This window comes from Triturus cristatus, chromosome 11, assembly GCF_964204655.1.
Source record: "Triturus cristatus chromosome 11, aTriCri1.1, whole genome shotgun sequence".
In the NCBI taxonomy this organism is placed as follows: domain Eukaryota; kingdom Metazoa; phylum Chordata; class Amphibia; order Caudata; family Salamandridae; genus Triturus; species Triturus cristatus.
This window is the reverse complement of record NC_140594.1, coordinates 122,683,300-122,708,506: the sequence shown is the minus strand read 5'-3', so window position 1 is coordinate 122,708,506 and position 25,207 is coordinate 122,683,300. Positions and strand designations below refer to the sequence as shown.

The 25,207-nt window shown below is 45.3% G+C and overlaps 1 protein-coding gene across 2 annotated transcripts in view; it reads left to right on the top strand.

Annotated features, from left to right (window-relative positions):
* SFI1 (SFI1 centrin binding protein) overlaps positions 1–25,207 on the top strand; it is a 531,261-nt gene that overhangs the window by 230,294 nt on the left and 275,760 nt on the right. For both annotated transcript variants that reach the window (XM_085635878.1, XM_085635877.1), the window contains exons 13-16: positions 4,628–4,694; positions 7,116–7,246; positions 7,589–7,670; positions 13,928–14,106. In XM_085635878.1, the coding sequence (XP_085492004.1) occupies positions 4,628–4,694; positions 7,116–7,246; positions 7,589–7,670; positions 13,928–14,106 (459 nt within the window). The remainder of the gene's footprint in view (positions 1–4,627; positions 4,695–7,115; positions 7,247–7,588; positions 7,671–13,927; positions 14,107–25,207) is intronic.

Genomic DNA, 25,207 nt, shown 5'->3' with positions numbered 1-25,207 from the left:
ATCAAGGTTTTTGAGGGTGGATTTAACACAAGTGTACTTGCGGCGGGCCTCTTGTACCATGATAGTGAAGTCAGGATAAAGCGATTGTAGTGGAGACAGGGTTTTATGTGCTCACATTGCTATGTTAGCATAAGCGCTTTAGAAGTTAAACGCCATCTTGCCACTTTGCTGCTTTTGCACACAACACTACAGGTAGCTGTTATTACAAGTAAAACTGCTTGCTTTTTCTTCACAAGAGAATGGTCTGTTGTTCACATCCCTAGACGTGCACCGCGACCTTAGTCTGAACACCGTGTGCAGAAGCCGTCAAGGTGAAATAACATTGTATGCTGTTGAATTCAGGTTGATCGGCCCACGCTCTAGACACAACTAGCACACAGCTGCAAATATCAAACTCTGGTGCCTTTAATATTGCATTTGCATGCATGATTCAGGCACTTGGAGAAGACCTTTCCAGACACAGAGAGCAGAGCTGATCCTGTGATGTGAGTCACCTAAGCTGATCTTTAAGGTATGGGGTTCCCCATTCAAACCTAGAAACTTTCTATTAGTATATAAAACTAGTTTACTAGCCAGGGGAGGGTGGATTACAAGGTATTATAGGACCTGTTTCCACTATCATTATAATATGATTTCTCCCTTCATTTTTTATGGAATTGTAACAATGCTTATGGTTTTATTTCTAATCATTTCTCTGATTATGTTAGCCAAAGTACTGCACCTTAGAGCACGTAGTTAAAAATAAACATTTTAAACTTTTCTGTGTCTCTGATTACTCTTGTTGTGGACTGATATGAGAATAATAACAAAAAGGTGTTTCTGATTACTACCGTTCCTGAGAGTACACTAAGTCGCTTGTTCTGGGTTGTCTAATCATTGGTAGCTTCTAGATGATATGGAGAACAAATGAAACACTGATGCTAGTCGGATAGGGGTTCTGGGTACTGAGGTGAGTTTTTTGGTATACCACAATTCACTGATGTCCTGGTTTTCTGTGCATATTTCTGTGCATGAGCAGAATCCCCGCAACACGATATCTTGGAGATGGTGTTGCTAGGCTCCCTCGCAAGGCACAGAGCGGTGTGCCTGTCTCGAAAGTTCATGAATCGCGCAATAATGGGCCTTGGAGTGCAACCCCAGTGATCGGTAGGCACGCTCTACCACGAAACCTGGAGTGAAGGAATCTCTTCCAAACATGTCAGCCAACAGTGTTTCTAAAAAGGTGTCCAGACGGCCTTTGGCGGTGGATTCCCGAACTCCCAGAACGTAAAGATTACTGCGCGGACTGCACGTTTCAAGATCTTCATTTTTAATGGCGACTTCATTGAGAATACGTTCCACACACTCCTTTTGAGGGATTGAGCGGTGCCGTCCTCGATGTCCGATATGCGGGCTTCCACGACATCCAGACGTCGATCATGAATTTTGAGTTAAGCCCCCATGTCCGTGAGACTCCTTTCGAGGGCGTCAAAGCGACCATCTAGAGCTCGAAAGCCCGCTCTCATCTCCTGCAATAGCGTATTACATTGAGCAGTGGGGTCTTCTGGCCGTTCTGCATCCTGCCTGCCTTCTGCCATGCCGGAGCCACCCTCAGGAGCCGTGACAACTAATTTTTCAAAGGTAAGGGTCTTCTGTTTGGGATCCTTGCGGCCCATGCCGCACCGCGATGCCACTAGAGGAGCAGCTGTGGGGGGCACTCAGCGTGCGTCGCCCTATTAAGGCTGAACTCGGCGTGCCGATGTCTGTGGGTAACACTTGGGCCCAGAAGGGTGGAAAGTGGGAGGCGACTCCCCAGGGGTGAAGTACTTAGATACACGTGGCCCCCAAGCAGTTGACTGAAGATGGCGGCAGGTCGATATGGGGTGTGTGCACAGTTCAACATTCACTCTTTGGCCTCTCTAGGGCGAGATCGGACCTCATTCAGAACGCTGCTCACGCATTGGCTTCTCTGATGCAATCGCAGCTAAGGGGTGAGTGAGGGGAGGCAAAGAGTCCGATGGTACAAGCCACCTTTCGTGACGTCACTTCCTGTCGTGACGTCAGCGTCCCCCCACTTCTTTTTTAGGTCTCGCTGACACAGCTCATGCGCTGTTCTGTGAGACATTTAGTTAGTGGCTTTTCAAAGTGCTACCACAATCTTTTCCTGGCCTCAGTCTTGCGTTCACGAGTGCGTTCACGCGTGCAGCCGCCATGTGGCTTTCATGGCTCATTAGGCCTTGCTCTCCCAAGCGCCTCTCTCTGCCCCTCCCCCACCGAAATGAAAACCTTGATTACGGGTACCCACATTGCTTCGAAAAGACCTATAACCTTCCGTAGTAAAGGAATGCATATTTATATTGTCTCTCTGCGTGTGTTACCAAGATTTTCTTAGAGCTAACACTGACCTCCAGTGTTCATTTTGTGAACTGCTTTTCTGTTATTGTAAAATTAATTGCCAGCCACGGGAAGTCAGAGAATTCTAGTCCACACACAGTTTAAGAGGTACGAAGTGAATGAAAGTGTCAGAAAACCGTACCCGCCTAGCAAGAAATGAACAGAGGTGGCTTATTTCTGCATACCTTTTTTATTAGAATGCCCTTCCTGGACGAGATCTAAATATTCAATGTACTGGTGAATAGCTAGCATGTAAATAAAATACTTAGATTTCCGCTTTGTTTTTTTCTCTTTTTAATGTCATTTATGTTAGGGATTCCTTTACAATCCGTATTTGAGACACATGTCCACCAGTTACCCTTTTAAAGAAAGGATTTGTGTACATAACTATGTTGTACGGTTTTCGAATACCTGAAACAAGCATACACGAACACCTAGCTTCGGTTTCGGTTCGTTACAGACTATTTCTGATATTACGAATCAACTGTAATAAGAAAATGTGGCATTCCATTTAGCTGCATTCTGCTATTCCTTGCTGCGCCATTTAAGATGACGTACGCTTGTTTAAACAGAGGAGTCGTTTACAAATGTCTACACTTGGCATTGACTTCCTTGTGCGCAAGTTCCCAGATAGGTTGAGCCATATATGAAGCTCTGTGCCCAGAGACTGCCCTTTATTTGCATAGACGTTGCAGCGCTCGGGTGGTCAGCTCAGCAGGTGCTGCTCACTCAGGCGGAAGGACCTGCCAAGGAGCTTTCACGTCAGCTGTTCCCTGAATAGCATGAGTTCTCGGCTATCTAAGACGTGTTTTGAGTCAGCGTGAGAATATTAAACTTAAATTTGTTTTTGTTTGGGTAGCTAGTGCAAAATCCAAATGTTGGCTATGCTGGCTTAATGTGTGCCTTGGGGTTTAGATGGGAGCGCTGCTTGTGTCTTTTTTTTTATGCAGCTGCTGCAATTTCTTGGTGATTTTTGGCACCTCGGTGTACTGCGGACTGTAATTATTTATGTCGACAGCATCACTGTGGGATTCCGTTCAGCTTGTTGTATTTGATTTAACATTGTGCATTTCTAACACTGGTGCCGGAAGTCTGTGAAATACTTTCAATTTGAGATTTCTGTATTCATATTAACCATTATCAAGGGAGTAAAAACACCACACCCATTATAATATTTAGATTTCTTTTATTTTCTCAACGTAAAAAAACTCTTATAATATAATCATAATGCATAATGTGCTTATAGAGTAATTTAAAGATTGGCACCGTGCTGGCTCCTTTGTCCATAGTGGTATTAGCTTCGGGAGAAACAAGCATTGGCACTTGAAGTTGTTGCACCAAGGATATTGTGCTGCATAACTCAAAACTTATAAGGTCCCAAAGGCGAGACCTACTGTCTATGCAAATGCTTGTTTAGGACTTGTGCCCTGGTAATAGCTGCTTACTAGCGGGGGGAAAATGTGTCCGAAACTCGGCCGAGGCAAAGTTCTGACATCACTAGGGCAGCGCGTACAGAGCGCACCCGTGCCCGGTGCACTCACCGCTGGGGTGCTCTCATTCGATCGCCGGGCAGCGCCCGTTGGCCCCACTGGTCTCAGAGCTGCAGCTGACGAAGGAGGCTGCCGTTACGATCTGCTCAGCCCACAATATGCTTCGCCTTGCAGAACACAGCTGTAGCAGCGCCGCTTATCGGATTAAGGACAGTGCCGATCACAGCATCACTTCAGGGGTCCGGCGGCAGCAAAAGCGTGGTTACTGTCGTGTAAGTGGGGGATAATGGCTACTGGGCTGGGATGGCTGGTGGAGCTTCAATGCCGCGTGGCCATCTTGGTCTGCAGCTTGGCCATGCCTCCAAGGCTTCCTGTAAGGTTCAGATATATAGTGAGTTACTCTTTAAAAGACTGGCGGTATCCAACTTGGATTTGTAGACGTCCCTGTTGTCTGAAGACTGGAAGCGCAAGTCATGTGATGCAGTGAAAATTGTGATGGCTGCAGATGAAGTTGGGTGGCATTGTATGACTACTGATAAAGTGAAGACTGGAGATGGGGTCAGCAGTTCTCTATGAACATTGGCAGTGTGGTGGCTGGAGATGCAGTGAGTGGCTCTATATATAGGCTTGAGTGGGGTAGCTGTAAGGAGAGTGCAACAGCTGCTGAATTTGAATCAATCCAAAGAGTGATAATGAAGAACAGGCCCTGTTTGGAGAAGAGTGTAAGTGCCACATTGCACTAAAGCATGCATTTTTAATTTCAGGAATGTGTTGTTGTGTCATTCTGTCCGGACCTGGCTGAAGTATGTCCACTGGAGGCGGCACAGACAGGTAGGGAGAGCCAGTAATGGAAATGGAGTAAGCAGCTCTATTAGGAGGATGTCTCATTTTACATGAATGTGCACTTTCTCACACAACAATGAAGTTAGCTCCATGGTGAGAACTGGGCTGTGTATGCTTTCTATTATCTCTCTGTGGCTGACTGTATAATCTGGTGGTGAACTATATTCCACTTTTATAATATCTCCTTAGAGATTTGCATGTCCAGTGTCACGCAGGCAGGAATATGTTAAGGCATTGTTGTTCTGCTTGCAGCTGATCCAGAATTACGGTGTCAAAAGTAGATAACCATGTCGAAAGATCTGAGTTGGTCTTTACAACCCAGGGTCATGGGGTTCTAACCACGTGAAAATATTGGTGTTCTTGACAATCAACTAGGATTTCAGGCACATCTATGTTTCTACTTGGTCAGAAAAACTGGGCCCGTATTCTCATAGGGCGCACTGACCCCGTTTGTGCCAAGGCTCACGTTAAACAGGTGTAAACAGGGAAAGTGTGGCCTATTCTGGTCAATGCACTACCCTCAGGGCAACCGCAAACTAGTGCTGCCCTGGGGGCAGCTCATTCAAGTGAAATATGGAGCAACTGCTTCAAAGCTGCTTCGTGTTTCACAGTGCAAATAGCACCTGCCTGCACATTCAAAAGGGGAGAGAGAGCCCCTTGCAGATGGATGCAGTGAGTGAGTGCAGTGAGTGTCTGGGTGGGGTCCGTGGGACCCCTTTTTTCCCCTCCAGAGGCAGCCTTTACAAGACTCCCTGAAACTGTGCCACCTTTTTTGTTGCATGTTTGCCTCTGCGTCCGTCCATAATAGGGCGCGGGCGCAAAGGCTAATAAAGTCCCTCATTTGCATTCAAATGAGGCAATGCCCTCTAATGTTAGCACTGGTGCTACAGGTGCACCAGCGCTATCTGTATTACAGAAGGGGCTACACAAGCGTCTGCAGTCCCGTCTGTGATACCAAACTGCTTGGGGCCCACAAAGTGGGCACACCTGCCCATTGCTTCCCCGAGGCACACTCTATAATACGTCCCCTGGGCTCTATGTTACAAAGGGCAACTCTTTAAGATCTTTTCCTCAGTTGAAGTAGCCAGGAGCAGGAGAAATTGGGGGGGGGCAGGAGACTGAGGGGCATTAAAAAGAAACTCATTCAAGTGAACCTGGTGCTAGGGATGGGGTTAGGGTAAGAAGAATGAGTCCCCTGGAATAGACAGACATAGTCTGAATGCTCATGTATAGGTAGCTGATAGTGACTAGGAGGGAAATCTTCAAAGAGAGCAGCGTCAAATGACAGGAGGCAATAGGCTTAAAAGGACTGAAGCTTAAAGAGTTTAAGGCCTCTGTGAAGTTTGACAGAAAGAAAAAATGAATCATTCTTGTCATTTTACAACTTTATTGACAGTAGTGGAGTATACCGCCGGTATATTCGGTTGGCCTTAGTGGTGCCAAGTAGGTCAAGCTGGTGTTAACCTGGGCCTGGACGCGTGATTCTTCAATATGTCCATAAATGGATATGACCTTATCCATCGAGCAAGTAAGCAGACTAAGGGTATTTATCAGGGCATAATAAACAAATCTCAGCTACTTGCTAGTCTACTGTGCTTTCATTAAGAATGTCCTGAAAGCCACTACAAAATAAATGTTTGGCCACTGGCATGTTACCCCACCCTGTTGCCACTTGCTAGGTTGGTGCTGTATACATACACATTCACATACAGAAAATAGTTCTGAAGACAGATCAAGGAGGTCAAATTCTAACTCCTCAGGAGCCAGAAGGTCAAAGTCTAACTCCTCAGGAACCAGGTGCTCGAATTCATTGACGGTAGGGAGAGGTGCATGACTCCCCCCTCCTTTGTAACAATGAATCTGATCTTTAAAGAAGGTGTAGGTGGCAAGGCGGAGCTGGCACCTTCAGATTGATGGTGCATCTGTGGCTGTCCCTGTTTTTCTGTAGGACTGTCGGGAATTGAGGTATTGCAGGTATGCTTTCCTATTTAGGAAATAAACCTGTCCCACTTGGAGTATTTGTGGGTTGCAAAGTGACTTTGGTAGAGCACCAACAGGCCCTGAAGAGATTGGGAATCGTTTTTCACTAGGTTTTCCATTCATGTAGGGAATAGGCTCACCTGTAGTTCTTCCTGTTCTCTCTGTCTAGTGACCTCTAACTAAGAGGTCAGCTGGTTGCATTCCCTGGTTTTTGAGCTCACTATGGGGGTTGGGAAGACCCACCTTATGTGGTTCATGAATGCACGTTCATTTATTACTCCTTTCCTATTAGATTGGGGAAAACATCTTTCAATCACTGCCTGCTTCTTGGCATGTCTGTATGGAGGTGCTGGCTGTGTCCTTAAATGTTGTAGTTGGGTTGGATTTCATGAGTGATCCAAGACTCATTCTTGACTCTCCCTTGTTCAGATTCAATATCACAAGGCAGATAATCACTTTGAGGCGACTTGGAAGCCTCGATGCTTCCAGGCCTTGAAGAGATTCCGGTTTCAACACCAGCAATGGAGAGGGATGCAAGTGCGAGCACATAATTTTCATAGGTAAGTCTGTATATTGCTACGGTTGACAGCTTGTTTTCAGGTAAATATTATGGTTAGTTGGAACAAATTTGCCTTTGGGAGTCTTCCTATCCTAGAAGCCAGACTAGTAGGAGGGGTCTAGGTGAGGACTGGAGAAACAGAAGAAACCAGGATCTGGGTGGTGGGGTCGATGGGTCTCTGGCTTAGAACAATTCCAGCTGGTGAGGAGAAGCCAGCAATGACACTTTATGATGAGCTTCCAGAAAAAGGATGTTTTGTATTTACATTGTGAAGGCATAAGTTTCTGCTTCATTATCTCTCTTGCACTGGTATGTGGCGTTCAACATGGTCTTGTTCCTACAGATGCTGGATACAAAAGCGGACCTTCAGTTTCTGGTGGCAGGAGATGGTACAGCAGCGAGAAAACCACCTGGCACAAAGAATGGTAAATCTTATTAATTTCCTGCAAGAATTACTGCACAGAGTACAATATAAACTCATCTCCACCATTCAGCAAAATACTTTTTCTATATATATATATATATATATATCCATCCATCCATCCATCCATCCATCCATCCATCCATCCATCCATCCATCCATCCATCCATCCATCCATCCATCCATCCATCCATCCATCCATCCATCCATCCATCCATCCATCCATCCATCCATCCATCCATCCATCCATCCATCCATCCATCCATCCATCCATCCATCCATCCATCCATCCATCCATCCATCCATCCATCCATCCATCCATCCTTCCTTCCTTCCTTCCTTCCTTCCTTCCTTCCTTCCTTCCTTCCTTCCTACTGGCGGTCGCCAGTAGGTAGTTATAGTTAGGACCCTGTTTCCATAGGAAATCCGCAACATTCTATTTTGAATAACTTTGGCGCCGGTCGACGAATCCTCGCGAATTTCTCAAAATAGGTGGGGCGCTACGCTCCGCTCCTACCCTGAAAGTCTCGGGGGGATTCGTCAAGCGGGGGCTGAGATAAAAGGGGGGTCCCAAAACGCGTTTTTCCCATGCATTTTTCCATAGGACCTTTAGACAGGGCTACAGCCCGAACGGCTGAACAGAATTACTAGAAATTTGGCAGAGAGGTAGTCCTCAGGTCAAGGAAGTGCCTTTTGTAGGTTTGGTGTAAATCTGTTCAGTAGATTCTGAGAAAATAGCCTTTAAATCAATATATATATCTGAGCCAGCTTACGGTACGCTTACCGTACGCGTACGGTGGTGTGCGCGAGCGCGATTCTGATTGGCTGTTACATCTAAGTAAACATTCGAATCGGTCGAAACCAGGAAGCGGCGGCCGCCATTTTCTCTCTCGCACTCTGAGGGGGGGGCTGTAAACAAAGGCAAAAAACATATAAAGGGGCTGTTTAGACAGCGCCCATGCCCATAGCCATGTTAGTTGAGTCCTCAAAGATCCCCCAAGGCCAAAAACGGTAAATTTTTATTTTTTGAAAATTTCGCCGGTTACGCTTACCGTACGCGTACGGTGCGCTTACGCTAAAAATTTTAATAAAAATAATAAAAAACACTCTCTGTGCATGGCATATTATTGTCATCACTTACAAATTAAATTTAACAGATTACCTATCCATGTGCGCACGGTGCGTAACGTGGGCACGCGGTGCGCGTAGCGCACTGCGTGCCCACCTTGCGTGTACGGCACTAACTGCGTAAAGTGGGCGCGCGGTGCGCGAAGCGCACCGCGTGCTCACTGTGCGCGCACGGAACGAACTGCGTTAAGTGGGCGTGCACGCCACGAATGGCGTGAAGTAACTTAGCATTTAAAAAACCGTACAAATTCACTGAAAAAACCATAGGTTTCACACACGTTATAGTTAGGAATTAGCATTTAAAAAACCTTGCAAATTCACTGAAAAAACCATAGGTTTCAGACATGTTATAGTTAGCGGAAATTTTACTGATAAAAAACCAATGAAATTCCCCCGTTATAGTTAGTGCAGGCAACTGTAACTCACGCGACCGCAATCTTCTGCTGATGACATATGTGTCTTTCTGAAAAAAAAATATTTGTAATATATGTATAGCTAAAAATTTATGGAAGAAGACATGGGCAAATAAGTGTCTAAATACAGTATTAGCATCAGCAGAGGATTGCGGTCGCGTGAGTTATAGTTGCCTGCACTAACTATAACGGGGGAATTTCATTGGTTTTTTATCAGTAAAATTTCCGCTAACTATAACATGTCTGAAACCTATGGTTTTTTCAGTGAATTTGCAAGGTTTTTTAAATGCTAATTCCTAACTATAACGTGTGTGAAACCTATGGTTTTTTAAGTGAATATATATATATATATTCACTTAAAAAACCATAGGTTTCACACATGTTATAGTTAGCTGGACACTTCACTCGTAAAAAACCAATGAAATTCCCCCGCTATAGTTAGTGCAGGCAACTATAACTCACGCGACCGCAATCCTCTGCTGATGACGTCATATATTACATCACTGTATTTAGACACTTATTTACCCATGTCTTCTTCCATTAATCTTTAGCTATACATATATTACAAATATTTATTTTTCATAAAGACACATATGTCATCAGTGATGTAATATCTGACGTCATCAGCAGAGGATTGCGGTCGCGTGAGTTATAGTTGCCTGCACTAACTATAACGGGGGAGTTTCATTGGTTTTTTACGAGTGAAATGTCCAGCTAACTATAACATGTGTGAAACCTATGGTTTTTTAAGTGAATTTGCAAGGTTTTTACATGCTAATTCGTAACTATAACGTGTGTGAAACCTATGGTTTTTTCAGTGAATTTGTACGGTTTTTTAAATGCTAAGTTATGTATTTATTAATTATTATTTTTTCAGGTTTTTCACCGTGCGTGCACCGTGAATTATTATTATTATTTTTTTAAATCGCGAGGTGCGCGCGTATAGATATTGATATGCTTTTAAATGCTATTTTCTCAGGAAATACTGATCAGATTTACACCAGACCTGCAAAAGGCACTTCCTTGACCTTATGGCTACCTCTCTGCCACATTTCACGTAATTCTGTTCAGCCGTTCGGGCTGTAGCTGCGACTAAAGGTCCTATGGAAAAATGCATGGGGAAAACGATTGTGAGCTTTGAAGAGTTTCCTTCAGGTTAAGTCTACCTCCGCGTTCTAGGAACGGTTCATTAAATGACATTGTCTTTTCAGTGGAACCTTTGGCATCATGTACAAAAGTTCAAATAGCTCTGCCGTACTTTTATGCATTACTGTTCTCAACTTATATAGAGTAATCCTTATCCATATGAAGCAGATCATGTAGGGCCATCCTGTCATGTTTTGAAGAAGCAGTGCTGGCATGAATGGACTTTTGTGCTGGGAGAGTTGTTGCTGTTCATCAGACGTGTTGCCTGCATGGAGAGGCAACATTAAGGGAGCAGTTGCGGTAGTGATATTCTGTCTGCAAGGAGATTTGTGTTAGTATGAAGTCACCAGTTAATGCTTTACAATCCTCTCTCCATGGAGCGACATTGCTAACATGAGCGAAGCACTTCATTCAGTGCCGTCCTGCCAAGAAGAATAATAATTTCTAGTATAAATGGGGCAGTTCTTCCTGTCTGCATCGGCAGGTAGTGTAGTCATGAATTGTGCAGTTCCATGCAGTGCCATTTAAGCTTTTTTGAAACCGTGCAGGACGTCTGAAGCAGTTTATGTAGTATTATTTTGTCTCTGTCAAAGCAGAGCTAGAATATGCGCACAGCTCATGCCGTGCCATCTTATCTTGATCCATTCAACATTCTATGTTGTCACTATCCCATCATTATTACATCAATTCCCTAAACACTTTATACTTTACTCGCAGGTAGCCTTTCCCTCTCCCCATCGTCCACCACCACTCAGTCCTATGAGAGTGTATTAGCATCTTTCAGCCTTGTGTAAGCCCTGTTTGGTTCCCAAAAGGCTCTCGGCCATTCTTTGGGTCCACTTAGTTACTATATTCTTCAATCATCTTATTGCAGTACTCCATATCCTTTAGCCATACTTCATCAGTAGGGTCTCTAGGGCTCATCCAACACATCAAAACTTGCCTCTTGACTAATAACTTTGCCATAGATGTGAACATGCAAAACCCACCAAGTGTATCTGCAGTAAATGCCGGCAAGGTCTCCTCTGGTGTGGGACTTACATCTGTTTCTAACATCTCTGCCAATGTAGAAAAAGCTTTTCCCCAATATTAAAACACAACAGAGCGCGACGCTAGGGATGATGTTCTCCAAGTGTAATATAGCCAAATTCTGGGGCTCACAGTCAGTTCCGACTCTTCATGACAGGTGCAGAGACATGGATGGGGCCACGGTGGCAGAGAAGGTGACATATGTAAGCTGAGGTGCCCCAAAAAGTGGGAGAGAATATGAGGAGCCTGGAATAAGTTCAGAGGGGATATTTGTACTCCGCCTTTGACTGCATCTGACACGGCTTCTGATTGAGGGAGGTGGGTGAGAAATGGTGGCTTGTAACTTTCTGCCTAACTTACTGTAATGACTGCTTTGTTGTAATGCTTATGTCAATGTGAGATGAGACGTGAAAAGTGTATCCTGCTTCAGTCTGTAACCGCTTTATTTGCCCTTCCATCAATAAACTGAGTTAAAAACAAAAACACAACAGAGCAGTACCAAGCTATATGTAAAAAGGCTGCATTGACCGCCTTGCATTTTTTATAGTTCACTATGCTTTCAGGTGTAAATTGGGCAATACGCTCTGGGGTGTACCACGGTTGTTAAAAAAAAAAAAGAATAATCGAAAATGCACATGCTTATGTCTATAGTTGAAAGTATACCTTTAACATAAGCATAGCAATACCTCCAGGATTTACCCAAGACTTCCACCCACCCCACAATTGAGCATCCCTCTCCCATCTTGCATTGTATACAGGGAAAATTGTGGAACACAGTACCCTTTTCTACAAATATGACATTGTTTTAGCCATGTCTTCCCTTTGAATTGTTTTGGCCAAAATGTTCAGCTCTACTGGGGGTTAAGAAAGTCCAGGAGTGTCACTCTAGCCTCATGTTTTGTTTGATGATATATCATTATATATATATTATATATATAGCATTACTCTTTCTGTTGTCCTTTAACACTTAGTTTGAAGGTGTCCCCCGGGAATAAGTTGCCTAGAACCGCCATACTTATTTTCTTTAATATTTTGGCCATAGATTATTCAAGCAGTGGAGAAAGGAACGGGTTGTTCTGTACTGATAGAAGGGTAGAATAGGGCCTGCCCACCCATAAATGCAAATCTCCCTACTTGATGTTCATTAAGCTGAGGTGCTACCTTGAATAATAATGTTTATTGTGCAGTGAACTAAAATCATTATTCACCACTGGCACTGTTCATACAGAAGGTAAAGTGTTTGTTACAGCATGTAGTTTAAATTAAATTTACAGTGAAGAAAATTGATTTAACAAATCAAACTTGCATGAACGTAGAATCTCACATACATTTGTCAGCCTTACGATGCAGTGTCTCACAGCAACTGCAGCAGTACAGCTACCATACTGTAAGAAGAGGTTTTAAATACATTCTGATGGGAAATGTATTCACTCAAAGGCAGAGCAGGTGTCTTAAATCCTATACAATCACATCATCAGGCAGGCTCGTCATCAAGGGCTTTGACACAGAGACAGTGGATGTCAAGAGGACAAATAAACTTCAGCTAATTGACACTGCATTTCACTATGAAATTTTGCAGCAGCCTGGCTGCCTTAAAGTGTCACAGTTCAATGTATTTACCCCAGGTTTCCTTTTGTTTTCCCTTTTAAAAATCAAAGACTCTGAATATTGGCTCTGACCTTAAAAACATTTGTATTTATTGAAGATACTCTTGATGGAGAACATGGCCACACTCCCAACTAGCTTGTTAAACTGCTCCTTCCTTACCAACTGCCTAGAAGACTGAAGTCTGCCTACATGGCAATGCCATTGATCAGACTTTTCACATATAGTAGGTTTGACGATCAATCTTTGCACTTTGAGGGCTCTTTCCTCTGGAACACCATGCTGCTTCATTTGAGACTGAAAAATGCCTACCTCAGATTCCGTAAATCCTTAAACTCGCCTTTTTACTGTGTCATTTGGATGATCTTACTCCACCCCATGATACCCTACTTCAGCTGCGTCCTTTGTCCTACTGGCCAGATGCTCAAGGCTGGCTCACCTCTTTGTCTGCGCCGTTGGACTCTGTCTTCATCAAAGCTTTAATACATTCTCTGGAACCTTTTGATTGAGCTTTTCCTGTACTAATCGTCTGTTTATCTCCTGCTCTCATATCTTCCAACCCCCCAAAGTACTCTGAGGCCACTGTTATGTGGTTACCAGTGCTTTACAAAAGCCCAAAATGAAATTAAAAACCAATTGTGTTATAAATAAGTTATTGTTTTTCTTCACTCAAAATTCAGGTCATTTTCTCCTACTCCACTTTATATTCAGACAATTCTCAAGTGACAAATATACCCTTTCCCCACTCTTAAGTAAGATAATTCTCTAGTCATAAAAATCCTCATTTATTTTGTTTGGGCTAACTACTTCTTGCTCTTAATCCATGCTAGTCGTCATTCTAGGTTCAGCCCATGCCATACTCCTAATCGACGTGATTCCCAACTTGTAATTCAGGCCGTTTCCCACTTTTATTTTAAGCTGTTCTCCCCTTTTGTTTTAGGCAATTCTTCACCACAACAGGCAGCTGCTGGATCACTACTGGCTGTCTTGGCGTGAGAGGACTTTGAGATGTCTTGAGGAGCGCGAGGGGGAGGAGCTTGCTGCTGGACACTGCCATTTCCGACAACTTCACAATGCTTTTCACTTGTGGAGGGAGAACGTGGCTGAGCTTAAACAAGAGTAAGTGTCTGAGGAAGGAATACATGTTCTCTTTGAAGCCTTCTTTTTATTTTCCTATTTACAATATTGTTTGCCCTGGAGCTGCAGTACTAAATATATGAATTTTAAATAAATTCATAGTTTGTGTAGGGTCAAACATCCCTGCGGCTGTGCCCCTGCTATGACCTCATTCCACATTCAATTAAATAGTTTATTTCAAACAGTACATATCATAAAAATATCCAACATAGACTACTACGAAATAACAGAAAAGGTAAAAAAGAAAAAGACACCATAAAATGGAAATGACTCCATTATATCTAAATTAATTATTTTCCCATCAATTGTGAAATTATTTTAATTTTTTCTAGCCTAATCAGGTTGCTATTCCTAAATACCCTGAGAAATCAGGAAACTGCAAAACATCAGAAGTAGTTATTTTAAAAATGAAGTGGAAAAAAGCTGGGCAACAGGTTTATGCCCATGTCTCTCAGTATTGGGGGTAGGATTGTATCCTAGGGACCTGGTAGAATTGGCAGAAAAACAGAACATACATTGGAGTCTGATTGGATTCCTGATCACACGGACAGCAAGGAGCATATACTTCTGGGGCTCTGCATTTTGGAAAGCTAAACTGTTTCTAGAAATGGTTCTAATCTAAATCTTGTAAGCATTCCTCTCTTGTGCTAAAAATAGGTTCAACTAAGATATTGCTCTACATAAAATACAAGCATTTTTACCTGAAACCTAGTGGGGAGGCTGCCTATTGGTTCTCCCTGGTAAATCCATGTACCATCATTAATGGGCCACTAAATCCCACTATTTGTTGTGGACATGAGAGTGCTAGGCTACATGTGAGGTGTGTAGCTCCTAAGGTTTTAGGGTTCCTCATGGGGTTTAGTGGTAGTCTGTGCAGCTATCTCTTCTGATCCCTGCATGTCCTACTGCACTGCTACCTTTTTTATAACAATTTGTTCGAGGCATATGAGCTGCAGATCACACACTAAGGATAAGATCGCCATCTGGTGTTGGGCTCGGATGATTGCAGGTTGTTGTTGTCTTCGGAAGAAGTCTTTGGTCACGAGATTGGTGACTCCTCCCCTGGACAACAGTGCGCATGGGCATCCACTCCATCCTCAGATTGTTTTTTCCGCCATTGGGTTCGGATGAACTTTTTTCCGCTCCAGCAGAAAACTTATAGCAACCACTACAACTCTCATAACTTCAAAACTCGACGTCGAAAACCATATCGGACCGACTCCGGACGCGGCTGATGGAAAGGACACCTGTTAAAAAATGCCCCCAATGTGGAGCAAAGTTCCCTCATAGCGATCACCACGAGGTCTGTAATTTGTGCCTTTCACCAGACCACAACGAATCCAGCTGTCCAGCCTGCGCCGCATTCCGTTCGAAGAAAACCACCCGGGACCGAAGAGCTCGACGCCATATCATGGCCAAGCCGGTTCCGGAACCAGAAGACCTCTTTGCACAGGATGTCCCTGACGATGACTCCGAAGATCTCCAAATCGTGTCCGAGGCCGACGATTCAGATCCGGGGCAGCCTGTGAGTACCAGCCCCCCTACCCCAACACCACCCAAAAAGACATTGGTCAAGACTCTGCCAACTGGGCCCAGTCGCGATCCAAAAACATCTTCTGAAGCCCCGCCCTCGGGCCCGGCTCCGAAGAAAAGTAGGCCTTCAGGTGGCTCGAGCAAACCTCAGGTCATTGTGCCTATAATACCTTCGGCACCAAAGCAGGCTTCGGGACCGAAATCTCCATCGGGCCCGAAACGTCACTCAGTCCCGACATCTCCACCGGCACCGAAACGTTCTTCGGCGCCGAAGTCTCCACCGACACCAAAAGGCTCGTCGGCACCGAGGCTCCTCGGCACCGAAAGGCTCCTCGGCACCGAAAAGCTCATCGGCACCGAAAAATCCACCGGAACCGAAAAGTTCTTCGGCACCCAAAACATCTTCGGTGCCAAAACACGTCCATAAAGACCCAAAAAAGTCTGCGCTACAGCCGCCTTCGGACACTGAGGAACTCTTTCAACCTGATCCTAAGCAAAAACTGATTTACATAAATCCGAAAACTGGACATGTCACAGCGGTGCCCTACAAGAAAAGGAAGCTCGACTCACCACCTCCTCCAGCACCTCCAAAGAAGAAGGATTGTGCCACTTCACCCATACGTCTTTCCTCTCCTACATTACCTCCTATTCCATCCCCCCCAACCCCCACCGCCTGCACCTCTACCATCTCCTTCTCATACACCACCTCCACAGGATGATGATGATTTTGGGGGAGGGGGAGACCCAGATTTCTTTACTTATCCCACTGATCCTACTGATCCCTTTACACTCCCGGACACAGCACCAGTAGATGACTGGACTTACCCTATGCCTGATGTGCCTGACCCCGCTCCATACCCCTCAAAACCCTCCCCTCCTGATGACCATTTAGGGTTCGGTCAGCTTATTAACAGAGCAGCATCGTTTCATGGTGTCACCATGCACACCGACACTCCTGAGGAGGACTTTCTACTCGACACTTTTGAGCAGTCCCAGAAAACAGTTCACATTCTACCCATGATTAAGGGAGTGATAAAGCATGTCACTGAGGTTTTTAAAGACCCTGTCAGAGCCAGGGTTCTCAACCCCAGAATAGAAAAAAAATACAGACCAGCGCCACAAGATCCTGCGTACATCAAGGCGCAGCTCCCCCTAGACTCACTAGTCGTCTCCAATGCCAGAAAAAGGGCCAACTCCCAAACAACCGGAGACACGCCGCCCCCAGACAAGGAGTCTAAACTCCTGGAGGCTTCCGGCAAAAGGGTTGCCGCTCAAGCGGCTAACCACTGGCGTATCGCAAATACACAAGCCCTATTGGCTCGTTATGATGGAGCCCATTATGATCAACTGGAGGATCTCTTGCAACACCTGCCTGAACCTTTCAAAACACAGGCCACTGACCTCATACAAGAGGGCAAACTAATATCCAATGCCTCCATTAAATGTGCATTAGACGCAGCGGACACCGCCTCTAGGGCAGTCAACACAAGCGTATTGCTTAGACGCCACGCATGGCTGCGCATCTCCGGCTTCAAGCCGGAAGTACAAACCTCCATTCTTGCTCAACCCTTTAATCAGGAGCAACTATTCAGCCCTGCAGTAGACACTGCCCTAGAAAAAATGAAGAAAGATAATGGAACTGCAAAATCTATGGGCGCATTGCAGTCTACTCAACCCAGAGGCTCCTTTCGTCGCTCCTTTTATAGAGGAGCTTCCAAAAATGTGGGAACAGACAACTCTTCCACCTTCAAAGCATCAGGTCAAGCATCCCCTAACAAAGGATATTTTAGAGGAGGGTATCGGGGAAACAATAATAAAGGCCGGGGACGGGGCAACAACAACAACACCCACTCCTCTACAGCCACCAAACAGTGACTTGCCACCACTCCCCCCAGACCATTCCACTCCGGTCGGGGGCAGGCTTCAACAGTTCCTACCTGTCTGGAATACCATCACTACAGACAGGTGGGTAAGAATCCAATATGGCTACTGCCTCGAACTCATAAACCCGCCCCCAAACATACCACCCAGACACCGTCCCATGACGTCTCACCACCTCACGCTCCTCAAACAGGAAATAGTCTTTGCTTCAGAAAAACACTATAGAACCTGTTCCACTACAACATCAGGGCACAGGAGTATATTCTCTATACTTCCTCATTCCCAAAAAGGACAAAACCTTAAGACCCATACTGGACCACAGACTACTGAACCAGTACATACAATCAGATAATTTCCACATGATCACTCTCCAACAGGTCCTTCCATTACTTCAACAAGGAGACTTCCTTGCCACATTAGACCCCAAGGACGCATATTTTCACATCCCTATGCATCCCGCTCACAGGAAGTATCTACGATTCGTGGTAGACGGTCAGCACTATCAGTTTACAGTTCTCCCATTCGGAGTAACAACTGCATCAAGGGTGTTCACCAAGTGCTTGGCAGTTGTGGCAGCATATCTCAGGAGACAACAAATACATGTCTTCCCCCTATCTGGACGACTGGCTCATAAAAGCCAATACTCTAGACAAATGTGTTCACAACACCCACCGCACTATTCAAACTCTGCACAACTTGGGATTTACCATCAACTATCCCAAATCTCAACTACAACCCTCCCAAGTACAACAATACCTGAGAGCCACCATAGACACAGCCAAAGCCGTAGCTTATCCCAGCATAGCCAGGATAGCCAACATACAAAGTCTGATCAAAACATTTCAAACACAACTCTCTCCCCGCAAGAGTGTTCATGCAACTCTTAGGCATGATGGCGTCATGCATCTCTATAGTACCCTACGCACGCCTTCAAATGCGTCCCTTACAGGAATGTCTAGCACAACAGTGGAATCAGGCCCATGGACAACTTACCGATCTGGTGTTGGTGGACAGCCGCTCACTGAAGTGGTGGAACACCATCAACCTGTCCAAAGGGCGGCCGTTCTTGGAGCCCCTTCCACAAGTTGTGCTGACCACCGACGCATCTCTCACAGGGTGAGGAGCCCACCTCCTTCAACACACCACTCAGGGACAGTGGACCACTCAACAAAAACAGTTCCACATCAATCACCTAGAACTTCTAGCGGTGTTCCTAGCACTGAAATCCTTCCAAGTGCATCTCCAAAACAAAACTGTCCTCATCCGCACGGACAACATGACCACAATGTATTACATACAGAAACAAGGAGGGACACATTCTCTACAACTGTCCCAACTGGCGCAACAAATTTGGAGATGGGCAATTCCCCGGAACATCTACCTGCTAGCAGAACACCTCCCAGGGGTTCAGAGCCAGGTGGCCGACCTCTTAAGTCGCCACACACAGCAGATACACGAATGGGAACTACACCCCAAAGTCTTACTCCCATTCTTCCAAAAGTGGGGACAACCAGACATAGACCTGTTCGCCACACCAGAAAACGCAAAATGCCCAACCTTCGCCGCCAGGTACCCACACCTGCGATCAAAGGGCAATGCAATATGGATGAACTGGTCAGGCAGATTTGCGTACGCTTTCCCGCCTCTCCCTCTCATTCCATTTGTGGTACGCAAACTGAAACAACAGTCGCTGACACTCATCCTAGTGGCTCCCACTTGGGCACGTCAACCCTGGTTCACCACACTTTTGGAACTATCACTAGTTCCACATCAAAAACTGGATCTCTTAACCCAGAACCATGGAGTAATCAGACACCCAGATCCTCAAACACTGAACTTGGCAATCTGGCTCCTGAAGTCTTAGAGTTCGGGTACCTCAACCTTCCTCCAGACTGTATGAAAATCATTAAAGAAGCCAGGAGACCTACTACTAGGGCATGCTATGCTGCAAAATGGAAACGATTTGCCATTTACTGCGCTAACTGACTTACAACCACTGGATGCTTCCATCCAGAACATCATTTGCTATTTATTGCACTTGCAAAGATGCAATTTAGCGTATTCCTCTATACGTCTACATCTAGCGGCATTAGCAGCCTATTTGCAAAATAGACAACACCTGTCCCTCTTTAAGGTACCAGCTATTAAAGCATTTATGGAGGGTCTTAAAAGAATCATTCCTCCAAGGTTACCGCCTTCCCCGGTGTGGAACCTTAATATTGTTCTAACAAGGCTCATGGGTCCACCATTTGAACCAATGCACAAATGCGAACTGCAGTTCCTAACATGGAAAGTGGCTTTCCTCATCGCAATCACATCCCTGCGAAGAGTAAGTGAAATACAAGCCTTAACTCTTGAAGAACCCGTCCTACAACTACATCGGAACAAAGTGGTTCTTAGGACGAATCCAAAATTCCTCCCTAAAGTCATTTCCCCTTTCCATCTAAACCAGTCTGTGGAACTGCCAGTCTTCTTCCCTAATCCAGACTCAGTAGCCGAGAGGGCACTTCATACCTCAGATGTTAAAAGAGCCTTGCTCTATTACATCGACGGAACCAAACCTTTTCGGAAAACCAAGCAACTGTTTGTTGCTTTCGCTCCACCACACAAAGGCAACCCCATTTCCAAATCGGGTATCGCCAGATGGATAGTCAAATGTATCCAAATATGTTACCAAAAAGCTAAACGTACTCTTACCGTTCCCCCTAGGGCGCACTCCACGCGTAAAATAGGGGCCTCTATGGCATTCTTAGGGAACATCCCCTTAGAAGCCATTTGCAAAGCAGCCACATGGTCTACTACACACACCAAAAACCAAAGGAAATGATGGACGGAGTGTTGAACATTGCAAGCACTCACCGCCAGTCACCTGATCTGGGTTTAATCCATCACCGTTCTTTAGCCCATTCTGCCACCCCAGTTCAGACATGGCCATATACAAATCAGTCTGACCCTGTGCCTCATGGGAACAGTCCAGCCCGAACTGCCAAGCCATGTCTTCCCTGGACCGTAAACAAGCTTCCTAGGACCGGTTTCTGGCATTTCAGCCGTCTTCAGCCAGGCTTGCTTGAATCCAGTGGCAAAGTGAGCAAGGGACTCACGTCTGAGCATACCCTGCCAACTTATGGCGAATAAAGCAAAAATCAAAGGAAATGATGGACGGAGTGTTGAACATTGCAAGTACTCACCGCCAGTCAACTGATCTGGGTTTAATCCATCACCATCATTCATTGCTACTACACACACCTTCACTAAGCATTACTGTGTTGATGTGCAATCCAAACAACAAGCTTCAGTTGGCCAAGCTGTCCTAAAAACTCTATTCTAAACTGCTGCAACTGATACAGGTGACCACTGCTAGGGGAGACACTGCTATATAGTCTATCCTTAGTGTGTGATCTGCAGCTCATATACGGAATATGCTACTTACCAGTATGCATCTGTTCTTGGCATGTAGAGCTGCAGAGCCACACACGCCCACCCGCCTCCCCGGGACCTGTATCTGTTCCAGCATTGTCTTAATTAGACACTACACATGGACATCCTTTCTCTTTACTTCTTACACACTCCATCATTTCCCATCATGGCGAAAAACAATCTGAGGAAGGAGTGGATGCCCATGCTCACTGTTGTCCAGGGGAGGAGTCACCAATCTCGTGACCAAAGACTTCTTCCGAAGACAACAACAACCTGCAATCATCCGAGCCCAACACCAGATGGCGATCTTATCCTTAGTGTGTGGCTCTGCAGCTCTACATGCCAAGAACAGATGCATACTGGTAAGTAGCATATTCCTTATTGAGTTATAAAGCAAGTTAATCCACATCACCGTTATCACGAATGCAACACACTTGCTGTACATAAAGGCATATTTAGCATGTATATTACATCCTAGAGGTAAAGTGTCCACCACAAGTGTCTCCCCGCCTGACCACATACATAAACACATTTTAAATAGAATCATGGTATAGTTCAGGAAAGGACCAGCTACGAAGATCTCAGAACATTGCCCTTAGTGGCATCACCCCCACCACCTTTGGGCGGCTTTAGTTAGATCCATCCCATTGATAGGCCTGCCACACTCCCCAGATCTAATGCTGTTTATTGTTGCAGCCTTTCACCAAGTACACCTCACATTCCATAAATGCACAATGGTTCATGCCTGTTCTCTAGAGTTGGAGGGTTCGAGTCGCTCTGGAGATCACCTACTGGCTATGTCTTTTAGCAACCATGCATTCGATTCCCAACAGCAGCCGATCACCTTTAGGTTCACCCTCTTCTTCCAGAAGTCCCAGTAGTGTGAGGTTGAGGGTGAGTTGTACTAGTCTACTCCTTACCATCCTCTTTTCCCATTCAACCTTCCCCCAGTACTGCATGATCCTGGGACAGTCCCATGTCATATGCAGGAATGTCCCTGTTCCCTCAGTGCACCTAGGGAAACCTTGGCCCGGCCTGCCACACTTTTTTCACATACGTTCTGGGGTGTGGTAGGTCATATGCAGATAACTTAGTTGGATGAGTTTAGTTGGATGTGCCAAGATCTCAAGGACATGGGGTGCCATCCGTGCCTTTCTTCCTCAGGGCATTAACTACTCTGGAGTGATATAGGCCCGATATTCCATCGGCTCCTATGGGTTCCACTGTCAGTCAGGCCTCAAATGGGCTAACCTCTGGAAGGGGGCCCATGGGGAGGAGGGTTCTCTTCAAAGGGTCCAACATACTCCTCAGTTGCAGGAATCTAAAGACCTGCGAATTATGCCGCTCGAAATCCTCCTTGAGGTCCTCATATGACCTCATGTGTGACCATGACCCCTCATCTCCCAGTTATGAAAGTCTTCCAACGTTCCACTTGCTAAAGTTGCATGCCCTGCTGCAAGTCTTCAGCCATTTCCCTACCCACAACGGCGTCTCCTGCATCGAGACTCTACACCAGTAAATATGATGCAGAGCATCATGCCATGCTCCAATTGTCACTCTTGTTGCCTTTGGCAGGAGTGTCAAAGCCCCTTTGTTGCAGAGGTAGTGATGCGCTACTTTCTCTCCAGACTCCTCTATTTTCTGTTGATAGGCTGAAGCAAGTTCATTGCCAAAGAGCCAGTTGTTGATACCCAGTAAATAAGTCTTCCAATAGTAAAGCAGAAGGTTTGTGGCACTCATTCCTCCATCATAGTTATCTCTACATTTATCAAAAGAAATCCTTGGTTGCCTACCAGCCCTTTTATAAGACCTAGGAGGAATGAAGCCACCTAAAGACTGATAGAGGGATTTCATAGGAAGTTTTAGAGTATACAGAGCCAGCGTAGAAGCACTATCATTTTATACAGAGTAATTCTACCTAAAATGGATAGAGGGAGTGAAGCCACACTATGTCTATCCTGGTCATGTTTTTAGTTGCGTTGTGCCCCCAATAGGTGGGCTTGTCTAAGGATATCTGCATTCCCAGGTGTTAGAAATGCAGTCCTGAAACAACAGGTTTTGACAGTCTGCCCCAGTTCTGCAGTTGTCTCCTGAGTGGTACCACCATCTATTTAGTCCAGTTTGCAACCAGGCCTAATGCCATTCCGTAAAGCTCCAACACTTTCATCACCCGATCCCCACTAATTGCTGGATTGCTTAGGAAATGCAAGACATCATCCGCGAATAGGGATATGTGGTCCATCAACTCCTCCCTTTTTTTTGGCTGTTTTATAACACAGGGACTCACTCCCAAAGGAGTATCTCAGCGTTGCTACTATGCAGTGGAATTAAAACAGCCAATTTTTGGGACGTTTTTTAAACTTCGGGAGATCGGGCAGGATCGGATATACAGAGGGAGTTTGTTCCAGTGGAGTGGAGCAAGATCAGAAAAGGAACTGTAGTGTAGTTCCTATTTCCCATATAGGCTCTGCGCATTGGAATAATATACACTATAGCTTTTGCATAGGACTAAGGTCAGTATGCCTCTGTCGAGTACATTAAACTTAATTACTTGTGTGCCAGCTAACTCAGAGGTCACTAGAAACTTCTCGAATAAACAAGAAGGGAGTAGTCTCTGACAACCGCATAAACATGACAACTTTGTTTACCTTAGAATCGGAACGTGTCTCAGAATCGTGGAAACAATAGATAACAGTTTCACTCAGTCAATCGTGCATGCTTAGTTTCTCCAGAGATACACAGAAACAGGTAGACTGGCGATTCAATAAAAGGATTTATTGAACAGTCATGTTTCTCGTGTAAGAGATATGAGCTGTTACAATTAGACAGTAAGCAAGATATAATACGCACGGCGTACGCAGTAAGAAGAAATAATACTGCAATAGCATTGTCTTTTAGCTATGACATATATTCATATATACATACATAAATAACACAGGCTAAAAAGTGAATACTCGTCTGATGCTTCTAAATAGTTCTACCCCAGTGTACCTAACCTAAGTGTAGTACCAGGAAAGAAGTAGGTGCTGTTTTCTATAGTATGTTATATACTAAGTGTATATGCCAAGAGTCCCTCTAGGTTCTTGTCAGCTCCATCCCTTTAGAATGAGAGAGGTGGGAATCTCTTTCCAAATCTCAAACTCCAACACCCCGCGAAGGGAGTCAGAACACTGGAAGCTGGATTCTCTGCGAGAAGGGATGACAGCGTCTGGTCAGTGTGTCAGTCGGGGACTCAAATCCCTTCAGAACTTGCCGTGGTGAGCCATATCGCGCTGTGTTGGCTAGTCGAGCTGAGCCGTGCCGTGCTTGCCATGTCAAGTGAAGGTATATTTATACCTGGAAGGTGCTTAGGAATGCTAGCATTGACGTAAAGTCGGGCAGAGGAAGACGTCATGAATGAAGCCCTATGGAATAGTAGTTCATGCATAATAGATGAGTTCTTGGAGAAATCCATAATCCTAGCTAGGGAAAGTCCAGATGGCTTAAGGGTCTGGTTTCGAAGAACTCGTTGTGACGGTGGGATGGACGAATGTAGGTGACCATGCCTGTATTTGGATAGCATGGCTAATGCCTAAATAAGGACTGGGATTCTATGCCTAAATAAGGGCAATGTGAATTGTGCCTAGGACATGATTCAGGGAAACCTATGTACGGGCATCTAAATCGAAACACAACACCCACTCCATTGACGAATGATCGATATTACTAAATGCTAAACACATAAAATTGAGTATCACATGTTCACTAAAAACTTTTGTAAAAGCATACTTAAAAATAAGTTCACGTTAAAAACTTATAGCTGGGGGGAGGAGCATAGTGCTTGACCAAGATGGCCGCGTGAGCCTTGAGCTCCCGTGACCCTCGCGCCCTCCTGCAATTATCCTGTCCTAAATCCTGATTTTCATGCACGGAATCCTGCAGATGAGTCACAGCTGGGGCGATTGACGTTGTCCGGGCTAAGATCGCCTACCGGGAACCGAAGTTGTGCATGGCGGAAGATTGCGGCCTACCTCCGAAGGATGCCAGGGGCTTGCGTTGGCAGGATGCCCGGCCACTAATTGAACAACAGCGGCCTCGGGAGGTGTGAACTGGCGGACGGGTGCCGCTGCACTTTCACTTTCGCTTTCTCGCCCTTTGCTTGCTCTGGGTTGGGAGTGCTTCGTGCCGGTCCCCTGCTGTCTGGAAGACCTCCGCTCGGCACTGGCTGGCTGCTGACGTCCTAGTTGACCCTGTTTCCTCTGGCTGAGTGAGG